The sequence below is a fragment of the Phyllobates terribilis genome, unplaced genomic scaffold (assembly GCF_046119375.1).
Source record: "Phyllobates terribilis strain yellow unplaced genomic scaffold, ASM4611937v1 Scaffold_8__6_contigs__length_399053987, whole genome shotgun sequence".
NCBI lineage: Eukaryota > Metazoa > Chordata > Amphibia > Anura > Dendrobatidae > Phyllobates > Phyllobates terribilis.
The window spans coordinates 185,335,686-185,351,516 of record NW_027362768.1 but is presented as its reverse complement, the minus strand read 5'-3'; the positions used below and the strand labels follow the sequence as shown (position 1 = coordinate 185,351,516).

The 15,831-nt window shown below is 46.1% G+C and overlaps 1 protein-coding gene across 1 annotated transcript in view; it reads right to left on the bottom strand.

Moving 5' to 3' along the window:
• Positions 1-15,831, bottom strand: part of TNNI3K (TNNI3 interacting kinase) — a 266,835-nt gene that overhangs the window by 64,997 nt on the left and 186,007 nt on the right. Inside the window, exon 20 of the mRNA XM_073643899.1 lies at positions 11,984-12,116. Coding sequence (XP_073500000.1) covers positions 11,984-12,116 — 133 coding nt within the window. The remainder of the gene's footprint in view (positions 1-11,983; positions 12,117-15,831) is intronic.

Here is a 15,831-nt window from a genome sequence, read left to right as displayed (position 1 = left end):
GAGGAAACACGATAAAAAAGCAGTAATTGAAAAACAATTTTATCTCCGGAACCGTACATCGGATTTGTAAAATACAAAAAGTTAAACACTTAGGGGAACAGTGGGAATAAAATAAAAGCACAAACTGGCCACTTTGATCTGGTGATTTTAAAAATATTAATACAATAAGAAGACATCTAACAAAAACATATTCTAGTTCCCCCAACCCAAATACTGCAACATCAAAAATAACTATCTACAGTCAACCATGGAGAGCCAGATGCCACCTTCACCTCCAGATGCCTGTGAATACATGGTACCATCATTACTACTGAACAGTCACTACAAGCTTCAGAACTAGAACAAATAGTCATAAATATTAGTTACTTTTATTTTGCCAGCTCCATTGATAGTTGCAGACATAGTGTCATGCCAGGTGTAAGTGCAACACAGAGGGAAAAGGGAGAGGGAGACCAGACACTAGGGAAAGGGGGAAGTGGAGACCTCCTAGTCTGGTCTTGCGTCACCCTGTCTCAACTAACGTCCCTATATAGCCTAATCAGCTAGCGCCGAACGCGTGCCTCGCCCTACTTTCCCTGGAGTAAGGCTACGGCTAGGGATGGAAGGAGATGATCACTAGTCAACCTCCACTAAAACTCTAAAGACAACAAGGGTAGATAAAACAGGGGAAAACGGCTTAGCTTTAGATGAACTCCAAATGTGCACACGGCCTCAAGCTCCAGAGAGGACGAGGTACTGCTCCTGCTAAGCTTCACAAGTAAAAATGAATATAACCAGCGACTCCCTCTCAGACACACCAGGCATATATACACCCAGGCCAGAGAGGAAATTAGCAAGAGAGAGGTAGTTGCTCAGTCCTAAAGTCAACCTCCTATCTAAGCAGCTGCCTGAAATGACAAACGTGGAGATCTCCTGCAGCCCACTGCAGGGCGACTGTCTGTCACCTCTTACACACCCATGACAGTACCCCCCCTCTACGAGTGGCCTCCGGACACTCAGGACCGGGTTTTTCAGGTAAAGAGCTGTGGAATGAGCGAAACAATCGGGGAGCGTTCACCTCTGACGCTGAAACCCACGTCCTCTCCTCTGGATCATAGCCTTTCCAGTGCATCAAGTATTGTAGAAAACGACGTTGGAGATGAGAATCTACAATCCTCGAAATCTGGAACTCCAGATTACCATCAACCATTACTGGAGGCGGTGGTAGATGTGAGGGCTCAAGAGGTCTCACATACCTTTTGAGTAAGGACTTGTGGAAAACTGTGGACCTTAAGGGCCTGAGGAAGTTCAAGACGAAATGCTGCTGGGTTAATGACGGCGGTTATTTTATAGGGACCAATAAACCTAGGTCCCAGCTTCCAAGAAGGAACTTTCAATCTTATATTCCTGATAGACAACCACACAAAGTCATTCACATTCAGGTCCGGACCTGGCAAGCGTTTTCTGTCAGCCATATGTTTATACCTGTCACCCATGGTCTTTAAATTACCCTGCCACACCGAGGAGAGCGACGAAGCAAACCGTTCCTCCTCAGGAACTCCTGAAGCTTCTCCCCCATTAAAGGTACCGAACTGTGGATGATAACCGTATGCACCGAAGAAGGGTAACCTGCCAGTGGATTCTTGACGATGATTATTAATGCAAATTCTGTCAGCGGTAAGTAGGATGCCCAATCCTCCTGATTTTCGGAGACGAAACACCTGAGCTTTGTCTCCCAAGTTCTGACTGACACGCTCGGTTTGACCATTCAACTGAGGGTGGAAGGCAGAGGAAAGGGACAGCTGCACCCCCAGTCGAGAACAGAATGCCTTCCAGAACTTGGAAACAAGCTGGGTCCCCCGATCAGACACCACATCGGAGGGAACCCCGTGAAGCTTCACAATCTCATTTATGAACACCTGAGCAAGTGTCTTGGCATTGGGAAGTGCAGGTAATGCGACAAAGTGAACCATTTTACTTAACCTATACCTACTACTACCAAAACCACCGTTTTACATGCAGAAACCGGTAGGTGAGTAATAAAATCCATGGACAAGTGTGTCCATGGCCTACAAGAGATAGGTAGCGGAAGAAGAGTACCAGACGGACGGGTGTGCGAAACCTTAGAGCGCGAGCAAATGCTACAAGCAGATACATGTTCAATTACATCCCGATGCAACCACGGCCACCAAAAACCACGAGAGAGGAGGTCCGCGGTTGCCTTACCACCTGGATGCCCAGCAAGCACAGAGTTATGATGTTCCTTGATTACTTTGTGGCGCAGATCAGATGGTACAAATAACTTTCCTGAAGGGCAGGAGGCAGGGGCGTCCCCCTGAGCCTCCAACACCTCACCCTCCAGTTCAGGAAAAAGAGCCAAAATGACTGCCCCTTTCTGTAATATCACGGCAGGGTTCTCACGGTCACCACCACCAGGGAAGCTCCGGGACAAAGCATCAGCCTTGACATTTTTGACCCCTGAACGAAAAGTTACAACAAAATTGAAACTAGTAAAAAACAGGGAACATCTGGCTTGCCTAGGGTTGAGACGTTTAGCTGACTGGAGATATGACAGGTTCTTACGGTCAGTAATAACAGTAATAGGATGGACGGCCCCCTCCAACCAATGTCGCCATTCTTCGAACGCAAATTTGATCACCAAAAGTTCCCTATCTTTCAACCTTTCAGCAAGCCCCTCACAAAATTCACTTCTAAGGGCTGAGTCATTCCATTTGGAATCCGTTGCCCATCTATGGAATTCCGAACTGTATGTTTCCACTGACCGAATCCCCTGCTGAAGGGAAAGTAGCCTAGACTCAGCCAAGGCGACTCGGTCAGGGTCATCATAGATGAGGGCCAGAGCCCCGAAAAACCCCTCCACAGACTGGAGACAAACCGAGTCCTGCGGTAACGATAACGCCCATGATTGAAGATCGCCCTGCAATAGAGAGATCACAATACCAACCCGTTGCTCCTCATTACCGGAGGAGTAGGGACGAAGTTTGAAATACAATTTGCATGCCTCCTTAAATACAAAAAAACTGTCTCTACCTCCTGAAAACCTGTCCGGGAGGGCAACCTTGGGGTTAGGCTGGACAGGCCTACCTGCAGAGACCCCTACATTGGCGACCTGTAGCCGCTGATGCTGCTGCTGAACCTCACAGCGGAGGTCATTCACCTCCAGAGACAGACAGCGGAACTGCTCTGAGAGCTCTGCAGCTGAACCCATACCAAGGGAGAAAGGAAAAAAAAAAAAAAAAAAAGGTGCATGCCCAAAAACACACAAAGAAAAAAACAAAACAAAATGTCAGTATTTTTTTTATTTTTCCTAAACGTTCTCGACCGGTTATAAAGTCACGCCAGGTGTAAGTGCAACACAGAGGGAAAAGAGAGAGAGGGAGCCCAGACACTAGGGAAAGGGGGAAGTGGAGACCTCCTAGTCTGGTCTGGCGTCACCCTTTCTTAAACTAATGTCCCTATATTGCCTCCTCAGCTAGCGCCGATTGCATGCCTCACCCTACTTTCCCTGCCGTAAGGCTACGGCTAGGGATGGAAGGAGATGAGCACTAGTCAACCTCCACTAAAACTCTAAAGGCAATAAGGGTGGACAAAACAGGGGAAAATGGCTTATATTTAGATGTACTCCAAATGTGCACATGGCCTCAAGCTTCAGAGAGGACGAGGTACTGCTCCTGCTAAGCTTCACAAGTAGAAATGAATATAACCGGCGATGCCCTCTCAGACACACCAGGTATATATACACCCAGGCCAGAGAGCTAATTGGCAAGAGAGAGGTAGTCGCTGGGTCATAAAGAAAGCCTCCTATCTAAACAGCTGTCTACAATGCCAAACATAGAGATCTCCTGCAACCCACTGCAGGGCGACTGTCCGTCACCTCTGACACACCAGTGACACATAGTCACAGAAAACCTCTATGTACTGCCCTGCCAGGACCTTAATCCTTAGTGACATTTCCACATTTTGGCAGTGTGGGCTGGAAGTTTCTTTGTACCTACCAAAAGTAGAAAGTGGCATAGCACGGGATGCCAGCGTTCGGAGCGAGGCAAATATTGCGCTCCCTCAACCCCAAAAATAATGTTTCTTGAGCGTCCCTCTTAAACACATAATGTGCCTCCTTAAAATAAATATTGCCCCCCACAGACCAAGCAAAAAAAAAGTTTATACTCTACTAATATGTATAACCGTGTTAATTAGGGATGAGCGAGTAGTGAAATAGTCGGACTCGCTATACTCGTAACGAGTAGGTCCCAATACTCGGGTACTCGTTACGAGTAGCGAGTCCAATGTAAGTCAATGGGAAAAGTGAGTAAGCCGAGTAATTGTCTGCTGGAGCCTATAAAGCGGTCTGGGGGCTTAGGAAGAGGCTGAAATGGGTGCATGATTGCTTAAAAGCTGGCGGTAAAAAGCCGCCGGCTTTTAAACAATCACTCAGCCCCATACTGGCTTCCCTGCAGCCTCCCATCCCGATCCTCCGCTCCCCCCGCCGCCTCCCATCCTGATCCTAAGTTAGGACCGGGCGGGGAGCGCAGCACCAGTGAGCGGGGAGCGAAGGACCCGGGCGGGGAAGCCGGCAGTGAAAAGACTTCACCGCCGACTTTTCCGTTCTGTGCTGCGCTCCCCGCTCCTTCGCTCCCCGCCCGGTCCTCCGCGCACATCAGGGAGCGGCACCGAACGGGAAAGCCGGCGGTGAAGTCTTTTCACTGCCGGCTTTCCCGCCGGTTATTTCAGATGAACAGCTGAGGTATCCGCTGATGCTAATCAGCTGTTCATTTGAAGTAGCCGCGGTGTCCTCGGAGGGTTCATGTGAGTTCATGCTTGACTGCATGAACTCACATCAACTTTCCCACGGCCGCACAGCTCAGCTACATCTCTGGTAGCGAATCTCTCCCAGAGATGTAGCTGAGCTAAAGAAGAAGACTCCACTGGACTACGTCGGACGGAAGATAATTTTTTTTTAATAAAGATGGAGTCTCTAATTTTTTTTTGTTTTATTTCTAATAAAAAATTTATTTCTCTGTGTTGTGTTTTTTTTTTAATATTTCACTTAGAAATTCATGGCGGTCATATCTAATATTGGCGTGACCCCATGAATTTCCGGCTTAAGGCCAGCTGATAATACAGCTGCGCTCCCGCTCCCCCGCCGCCTCCCATCCCAATCCTAAGTTAGGACCGGGCGGGGAGCGAAGCACCAGGGAGAGGGGACCGCACATCAGGGAGCGGGGAGCACAGCACAAAACGAGAAAGCCGGCGGTGAAGTCTTTTCACTGCCGGCTTCCCAGCCCGGGTCCTTCACTCCCCGCTCACTGGTGCTGCGCTCCCCGCCTGGTCCTAACTTAGGATCGAGATGGGAGGCGGCGGGGGGAGCGGAGGATCGGGATGGGAGGCTGCGGGGAAGCCAGTATGGGGCTTTTTACCGCCGGCTTTTAAACAATCATGCACCCATTTCAGCCTTTTCCTCAGCCCCCAGACCACTTTATAGGCTCCAGCAGACAATTACTCGGCTTACTCACATTTCCCATTGACTTACATTGTACTCGTTACTCCTAGCGAGTAATCACAAGGAAACTCGGGGAGTAACGAGTAGCCCGAGTACCGTACTATTCGGCGAGTACCGAATAGTAACGAGTATACTCGCTCATCCCTAGTGTCAACCTCTTCTTTTTCTCTGCATATTAAATGGACTGGCACAATGGGGTGACATTGTTGTGCCAGGATGCTGGCATCTTGTAGGTAATCAGCATCCAAAAGCCTGGAGCTGGCAGAATGGAGAGTGAGAATGGCTTGGTGGGGAGCCTGCGACTCCCTGCTCCACCACAGGATCCAACTGTATTGTTGGCTGTGATCCAAGGCACTTGCCCAAAGGCCGGAGCTGTGGCACTGGCTACATTATTGCTACTTACTTTTTTCTCCAGGGAAAAAAAAAATTCTGCCCAGTACAACTATACCTGTGACTAAATCCTCCCACGTGGTTCAGAACTGGAAGCAAGGCACACTACGCAACCCTCCCAGAACATCAAAGAGGCTTCGTAAAAGAAAGGGAAGACCTCCTGGACTCCTGGAAGAGTTGCCAAAAGTTCTAAAGTAAGCACGGCAGACATCTGCCTTCTTCTCCGGTGCTGGGTGTGGCATCATCAGATTCACCCTCACATCAGGATCCACTATTGATCTACCCATGGCGGTAATGTATGGGTCACAAGGGGGTTGGCTTGGTCAAAGGTCTGATGCTGATTTATCGTCGGGGTCTGATCAGGACTTGTAGGGGCCGACTTCTAAAAGGTTTTGTGTTGGGGTTCAAGGTCGGAAAATAATTTTTAGGGGTTGTCTATGGAAAGGAGAGGTCTGGTTTGGGATCTCTATTGATGGGGGCTCTGGTACATTGTATTTTATTGTGTCTGAAGGGATCAAATTAACTATTTGTCTTTAAAATAGCAGAGGTTCGGGTCTTGGTGTCGTGTCCTATACAAAGGGTGGGCAATGCTGTAAAAGTTTGTTGTTTTATCAGCATCTTTGGAAATTTATAAAAAGTTGGAAAGTGAAGAAGAGGCATGAAAATGGGCAGAAGACCATGATAACTAATATCCCGGGATGGAAATATGTGAGAGCCGACCAGGAGACCAGGGCTGCACAATTGTGGGATGCGGATGGACTGTTGTGGCAGCTGGGGGAATTGTTTAGGCCTCTGTGTCTGCCATGGTATGATTCCTATGAATGCCATCCTGTGGTTTGATGACATAGGAGATAGTTTTTTTTGCAATACGCTTTAATACTATAGTATTGCAGTGTAGTGAATAGACGATCAAGTCATATCAGGTTTAAGTCCCCCAAGAAAACTGATAAAAAGTGGAAATAACAAAGTAAAAAAAAAACTATAAAAAAAAAACAAAATAGGAGTTTAAATCACCCCTTTTTCCGCAAATGTAAAGAGCAAAATGTAAAATATAAAAATTACATATTTGACATTAGCAAGTGCATACTTGATCAAATATAAATATAAACATAAAAATATTAATCCCTTACGGTGAACGGAGAATAATATAATAAAACATTTAAATGCCAAAATTGGCATTTTTTAATCACCGCAGGTTCTGAAGAAATACAATAAAACATGATCAAAACATCAAGTGTACCCCAAAATTGTATCGATAAAACAGTCAGTTCAGCGCACAAAAAACAAGCCGTCACACAGCACCATCAACAGAAAAATAAAAAAAAGTGACGAATCTCAAAACAAATGCTTACAAAGTTCTGAAGTTATTTAACTACTAATATATATATATAAAAACATAATTTTGGTATCTCTCAATCGCACTGCATGAGAGAATTATGTCACCAGGTCAACAAAACAAAAAAAAACATTGCCCGAATTGCATTTTTTTTTTTCACCATTTCACTGCAATTGGAATTTTTTATGGTGATGTAAATGGGGTCCTTCAAAGCTACAACTCATCCCGCAAAACACGAGCGATGTGGGGAGAAAAAGAAAAAAAGTTATGACTCTTGGAAAAAGACGAGGATAAAACACAAGGTGCAAAAGTGAAAAAAAAGGATAAAATAAAACCATCCGACAGACATCTGCATGAGCCTCCGCGGCTGAGGTTGGGGGTCCTATATGCAGGAAGCGTGTCCCCTTTAATACATGACTGGCGTACATCTGTACTCCATTAATCCCTTTGTAACCGTTCCGTTATTTATTCTCTTTCTTCCTCTCAAATCGATACATTTATAATCTCGGGTGCGACGTCGCGGTCCTGTGATCAGATAATATTGCTCCAGAGCTTAGTCTCATGGTAGTTCATTTGCTAATTGCTGCCATCCTTTTATCGGAGAGAACGCTTTCATCATTAAGCCATATTTCTTTTTTCACATTCTGTTTTTCTTTCTTATACACCTCCATATCTTCTCTCCCAAATATCTTTTCTTTTTTTTTTTTACTTAAAAAACAACAACTTTGTATCCCACAATGCAGAACAATTAAATGCCTGGATAAAAAAAAAATCAATTGCTATGTGCGAGGTGAAGATTATTATTATTTTTTTTTTGCATTTTTTATTTATGCAAATTTGTCCTCAAATTCATTTGGAGATGACGGTTTGAAGAATCTCCGGTCGCTGAATCGGTCGCGTCTCTATTTAGCCTTCACTTTGGAGCTTTGACCTTCTTTTTCTAATAATAATCAGAGTTGAACAAATATTCTTTAGTCGCTGTTTAACTCAAATATTTAAAATTGGAAAGAAAGAAAGACTGAAGCGGCTGCAGAGGGGAACGTGGGTGCATAAAAAGAATCGCTTGTCTCAACCCCGCTGGATTATGAAAGGGAAGAGAAGAAAAAAAACCCAAGTGGAGAGAAAGCTTCTTTTATATTACACGGGGAATCTAATTTATTAGCTGCTTATATTGAATCAAATATCAATCATCCATTGAATTATGGAAACATTACCGACTAAATCATAGTCACCAAATAGGAATAGAATGGAAAATGTATTCATGTGACCGCATCACAAAATCTCATCAAAAGAAATCAGAGCAGGGGATACTGAAGGTTTATCGCTTGTGAGATTGTCAGCAAAGGTCAGGTACGGGAGAAGACGCATTACCAGCCGAATAAACGAAAGAGAATAACTAAAACTAGTGAAGAAGTTCAAGGAGTCACCAGAGCCTTGGAGGCGATGTACAACTTTGCACACAATTTTTATATTCTTGTTAATTTTCTTTTGAAATGCAAAACTTTCTACATAGTCTTCATTTAAAAAAAAAATTTATCATTTTGCTGCTGCTGAGTGGCAGTAAATCTATCTGAGTTCTCTGCAAAGCTGATACAAGTTACTCAGAACTCCGGTTTCTGGTTCTGATGTCTTTCTTTACTCTCTCGCTTCCTTCTCTTAGTGGTAGAGATAGCAGCAGGGAAAGAGGAGAGAAGTTATTTATGTATTTTTACAGTGCAGAGAGGGGAGAAAGTAAGTACAGTCTCAGGGATTAGCAAAGCACATAAACAGGAAATATGTGCAGCATAGAAGCTGTGAAGTATGAAAAGCGAAAACAGCAGTATCCGGGGTACACACATACATCACATTCAACCTATATTACAGAAAGAGACACACAGACCTCATATACAGCCTATATTACTGGGAGAGACACACAGACCTCACATTCAGCCTATACTACAGGGAGAGACACACAGACCTCACATCCAGCCTATATTACTGGGAGAGATACAAAGACCTCACATCCAGCCTATATTACTGGGAGAGACACACAGAACTCACATCCAGCCTATATTACTGGGAGAGACACACAGAACTCACATCCAGCCTATATTACTGGGAGAGACACACAGAACTCACATTCACCTATATTACAGGGAGAGACACACAGATCTCACATCCAGCCTATATTACTGGGAGAAACACATAGACCTCACATCCAGTGTATATTGCTGGGAGAGATACAGGGAGCTCACAGCCAGCCTATATTACTGGGAGAGACACACAACCCTCACATCCAGTCTATATTACTGAGAGAGACACACAGACCTCACATCCAGCCTATATTACTGGGAGAGACATACAGACCTCACATCCAGCCTATATTACTGGGAGAGACACACAGACCTCACATCCATCCTATATTACTGGGAGAGACACACAAACCTCACATTCAGCCTATATTACTGGAAGAGACACACAGACCTCACATCCAGCCTATATTACTGAGAGAGACACACAGACCTCACATCCAGCCTATATTACTGGGAGAGACACACAGAGCTCACATCCAGTCTATTTTACTGGGAGAGAAACACAGAGCTCACATCCAGCCTATATTACTGGGAGAGACACATAGATCTCACATCCAGCCTATATTACTGGGAGAGACACACAGACCTCACATTCATCCTATGCTATTGGGAGAGACACACAGACCTCACATCCAGCCTATATTACTGTGAGAGACACACAGAGCTCACATCCAGCCTATATTACTGGGAGAAACACACATAAATCACATCCAACCTATATTACTGAGAGAGACACACAGAGATCACACCCAGCCTATATTACTGTGAGAGACACACAGAGCTCACATCCAGCCTATATTACTGGGAGAAACACACATAAATCACATCCAACCTATATTACTGAGAGAGACACACAGAGATCACACCCAGCCTATATTACTGGGAGAGACACACAGAACTCACATCCAACCTATATTACTGGGAGAGACACACATAGCTCACATCCAGCCTATATTACTGGGAGAGAAACACAGACCTCACATCCAGCCTATATTACTGGGAGAGACACACAGACCTCACATCCAGCCTATATTACTAGAAGAGACACACAGAGCTCACATCCTACCTATATTACAAGGAGAGACACACAGACCTCACATCCAGCCTATATTACTGGGAGAGACACACAGACCTCACATCCAGCCTATATTACTAGGAGAGACACACAGACCTCACATCCAGCCTATATTACTGGGAGAGACACACAGACCTCACATCCAGCCTATATTACTCACAGGCTGGATGTGATCTCTGTGGTTTTCGCCCGGTAAACAGCACCATATAACTAAACTTCTAATGCTCCTGTGTTTGTCTTAGGAGATAAAGAGAGTGGATGATTGATCTTCATTGCTGTCTCTGTAAATACCTGTTCAGCGCATTTTCCTATTAAACTTTAAAAAAGTGTCTTAACATCTCAGGAAATTCATCATAAAACTAAAAACGCCAAGTGTATATATAAGAGCGTGGGTGTATGTAATTAAGTATAGAAATTGTAGGTTAAAATACCATAAGCATATAATTATGGCAGAGTGCCAATCAGCCCTCCATTGGATTAAATGCACAGAGAAACTTTTTTTTTTATGTATGCAAATGTATATCATCCAAAATATTGATACTGTTCTTCTCTGAGAAGCTCATGATCGCTCATTTGCATTGTCTCGGAAATTACTTCTTAATGTTTATCAGATTGTAGAGCAAAAGTAAAAGCTAAAAAACAACAATACCTCAACATATCCTCCATATGATGACATTTTACAGAGTTCTTGGCATTTTGTGTTAGGATTTATTCATAGAATAACACAGCAGATCTGGTAACATGGAATAGGCGGTCTGATATCTGGCATGAACCCGCAGCGCGGAAGGAAGGTTGGTTATCGGCAGAGAGGGTCAAAACAATTCTAAACAAAATTTAAACAAAATCTAATTCAAGTTCTAACAAATCTCATTTTTTTTGTGATTCGATTTGAGTGAATCTAGCAAAAGTTGTCTCTTGAGCTGCGAATGGCTCTGCAGTCTCCTTACTTCTTGGTTGCTTGGAGGTTGGGCACACCTCCTTGAGTGACAGGTCTGGTCAGGAGCTCTGTCCTCTTACTACAATGGTCTGTTCTGAGTCCACACTGTTATCACTAGATTCGCACACAAGGATGACACCACCTTTGAACAAGAACCCAGCTCAGGACAGGGAGAGCCATGATTAGGAGAAATGCTCTGGAAACTGACGGTGCTTAGGACAGAGGGATTGTAATTATGCAGAACTGATAAAAACCCTATAAGGAACAGAGAGGGAGGAGAGAAGATAACTGCTGTATAGAAATCAATGGTCTAGAGAGAGGTGGCTGGGATGTTAGGAGTTAACTCCTCTCCTGTACTTTATGTTTGTGCACACTCCAGAATCTGGTGGCCGAGCTCCATGGGAACCAGCTGTGCGCTATGTAAGATAATAGTTCATACAGCTGGAGAACCAATTGCAGACTTGCTTATTTTCATACTGTCTAACTAAAGTAATTTAATATGAAGAAATTTTAGCAAAAAGTAAATCATATTTGTCTTCTCCTGTGGACCAAGACTGGAGAGATCAGCAAAGCTCTTTATCCACACTTACTGTTTACTTTAACTCAAAATTACACTTTAATTTTGGGGGAAATTCGACTTTAATGCTAGTATTTAGCACCTCCATCAGACACCTACCGGGTTTTAGATGAGCAAAAGGTATTTCTCCAGTTAGCAGCTCCCAGAGACACAAGGCGTAGCTGAAAACGTCAGCTTTGATGGTATACCGAGTGGACTGACTGAAGACTTCCGGAGCCATCCATCGCAGGTTCTATGGATATATATAATGCTACATTATTTCAATTCAGGAATACCTGGGTCTTCTACTATTTGTTACTCAGGGACTAGAGCCCTGGTCAGAGAAACATAAAATCCCTAAACTAGGCTTTTAATTGTATTGTATTGTGAATTCAGATATTTTATCCTGGTTTTCAATTGTTTTGGGTATTGCCTGCCCTGACCATCACTACCACTACTGCTAACCGCTATTGTGTATCATGTGTATCAAATGTTGCCATAAAAAAACTATTCTTGGTGGAACTGCATATGGCTTAAAGATTTTATCTGACACAGTCCTTCAAGAGTTAAGGCTAAAGAAGGGATAATCCCTTAGTTCCAGTGTTTCTTAATGTTCCTAGGTAAAGTACCCCCTACCATACATAAAAGTACATCACCTAATGTGAATGGTGGATCCTGTGTTATCTACTGTATATAGAGGTGTTATCAGTCATTGTACTGGAGGGGGAGGAGGTGAGCTGTGACATCACCTATTGTGAATGGTGGATCTTGTGTTATCTACTTTACTGTATATAGAGGTGCCATCAGTCATTGTACAGGAGGATGAGGAGGTGAGAAGTTGACGCGCCCCCTGGGCCTGTGCGCTGCTGCTGTGCAGGGGGAATACCCGGAGCCGGATCGCTGGGGGTTGTAGTTCTCCGTGGCGGTGACCCGGTCCGTGCCCAGGGCGGTCAAACCAGTGGCAGTCTAAATGTTGTAATAAGTGTCCGACTACGCCACCCGTGGATTGCGGTCAGTGGGGACCGCCGCTGCGCTGCCGACCGCTGAGGCTAATGTTGGTTGCGCAGCCGAGTATGGGATAACTCCCCACGGGAGGAGTATTGCCTCAGGGCAGCTAATGTGAGAGATGATGGGAGTGATGGTGTGAGGGTCCCAGTGCTGATGGTGCTGGTGCGACAATGAATCACAGAGACGTGTGGTGCAGTTCAGGGTCTTTACTGATGGTACAAGGCAGACCCTCCCGGGAGTACTGGCTAGTATAAGGGGCCTGGTCAGTCTGCGAGCAAGCAGGAGTTCCCCTGGCCAGGTGGAGTTGTAGGCCTCCCCGTTAATCTGCACTCTTCCTGGCTACCTTGCTGTCAGCGGTTACAAGTAGCCCACGTCCCTGAGTATACCGTGTGGTGCTCACCCGTATGGCTGGTGACTTGGGGCCTTCTGTTAGCCTCCGCTCCTGGATGGCGGCGCTGGTCCCTTCTTTGTGACTGAGCCTCCGGGCTTCTATGGCCAGAGGACCTGGAATCCCCTGCCGGCTGGTTTCTGCTGCTGGGTGTAGATCAGTCCCCACAGCCTCGGACTCCTGTGTCCGGTTTTAGTGTCCTCGTCCAGGGCGAGCTCTGCTCAGCTCCAGCCCCTGGACTTCTGCTACTCTCCTACAGAGCTCCTGTTCTTGCTTTTCCATGTGTCTGCTGTCCTCCAGACCAGACTGCATCTCTGTCTGGGACTTCACTCACTAATCCCGCCCCAGACCCAGTTTATAAGGGCAGATTCCTCCCCTCCCAGGTCTGGGTGGGCCGTGTTGCATGTTTAGGGCTCCTGACCAGAGAAACCTCCCACTTGCTCTCAGACATAATATCTCTATTACTGCGGCAACCAGACCCCTGGGGTGCCGCATTCCCCCCTAGTAAATTTTAGTACTCCGGGACTAAACACATTTTTAAAGAAACATAAATACAAGGTATAACAATAACAAGACAACATATTTACAAGAAGCTTTAGTCTGTAGAGGTCACGGCGTTTCCGTGACCGGGTGTCCATATCACCCAAGGTGAGGTTTATGAAACAAAGGGGGTGTCCATGTCACCCAAGGTGAAACTTTAAGCGAAGTAGGGGACCTGTCCAAAGCAAACCCCTTGCGTTGTCCTTGGGCGTGGCTGCAAGGGTAGAGCTAGCTACTTTTGGCCGCAAGTAGGCCACGCCAGACACGTTTTCTCTTCTGCGACCGTCTTCGCAAGAGGCACCAAGGTGCAACTATCTACAAAACTGTTCCGGTTATTCAGAGTCCATAACCTGTTAGACCAAATAAATCTGCAGGGTAACTGAGAAACATAGTTAGTAACAGGCAACAAACATAAACCATAAACAGTTAACAGATAAATTCACAGTGCATTAGTTTAGATTCTCCAGCGAGCGGGCATCTGACCTCTAGTGACTCTAGTGGACCTACGGAGCTCAATAACTGGTTCTGCACTACAGGGTGTAGGAGGTGTTATGGGCAAGCTGGGCAGCTGTCTGTGCACTCTTTGGCTCACTAGGGGCACGGCAGGCTCACTACTAGCAGAGGGTTGATCCTCCTGGACTGCTGGTGTGGACTCTTCTGCCTCTTGGGCCGGCTGCTCTTCCAGCTCTACCGGTTCCTCTGTAGGCACTTGCGGGGCTGGCTGGAAAAAGGTGAGGACGGGTACCACGACAGCGCCGTTTACTTGTGTCCAAGACCGGGGGAAGTCTCCGAGTACGGTACTGATCATTTCTTCCCTTTCCTCTGCGGGTTGAGGGTTTTCTTAATCTTCTTCAGGGCTTTGCAGCTGCTCGGGACACTTCTTCAGGTGGTCTCTGGAGACAATGGCTGTGGTTTCTCCTCCATCCTTACTGATTATGCAGATTTTTGGGTTCTCATGGCTTGATGGCAGTACGGGGTACGGGTCCTTCTCCCACTGGTCGTCCAACTTGTGGAGCCGTCTCTTCCTCTTCAAGACCTGCTCTCCAGGTACCAGGGGAACAGCGGGAGCATACTGGTTATAAGTCCTCTCTTGCCTTTCTCTAGCTTGAGACAGACTTCGCTCGACGCTCTCCTGCACTTTCCGATACTGCTGCTACCGTTCTGTATCCCAGTCTGCCTCGGGCGAGGTGTCCTCAGGCGTCAGGACTCCCATGTCCAGGTCAATAGGCAGCTTACCAGGTCTTGCTCTCATTAGGTAAGCCGGGGTACAGTTGGTGGAACCTACAGGGATGTGGTTATACAGGTCCACCAGATCGGGCAGTTTCTCAGGCCACAGACTGCGTTCTTCCAGGGGCAATGTTTTTAGCAGATCTATCACCACCTGGTTCATCTTCTCGCAGAGTCCATTGGTTTGAGGGTGATAGGGCGTTGTTCTTATCTTCTTGCAGCCATACAGGTTGCAGAACTCCTGGAAGACCTCCGCTTCAAAGGCTGGTCCTTGGTCTGTCAGCACTTGGTCCGGGTACCCGTGTGGACGGCAGAAGTGCTGCTGGAAGGCTCTAGCTGCTGTTTGAGCCGTTAAGTCCTTGACCGGGACCACCACCAGGAACCGGGAGTAATGATCTACGATTGTGAGAGCGCAGACATACCCATATCTGCTTGGAGCCAGTTTCACATGGTCCAGGGCTACCAGTTCCAGTGGCTGTCTGGTGATGATGGGCTGCAAGGGAATCTTCTGGCTGGCACGGTCCTTCCTTCTCAGGTGGCACGGTCCACAGTCTCTGCACCACCTCTCGATGGCTCCTCTCATGCCTACCCAGTAGAACCGTTCACGCAACAAGAACTCCAGCTTCTTCCATCCGAAATGCCCTGCTCCGTTGTGGTATGCCTCCAGAATCATAGCCGCGTCTCGTCTTGGGACCACTACCTGCCAGGTCAACTCATGTGTTCAAGAGTTAACCATTCTCCGGCACAGCTCTCCCTGTAGAGGAACAGCTTACTTTTCTCCTTCCACAGTTGCTTGGTCTCCTCC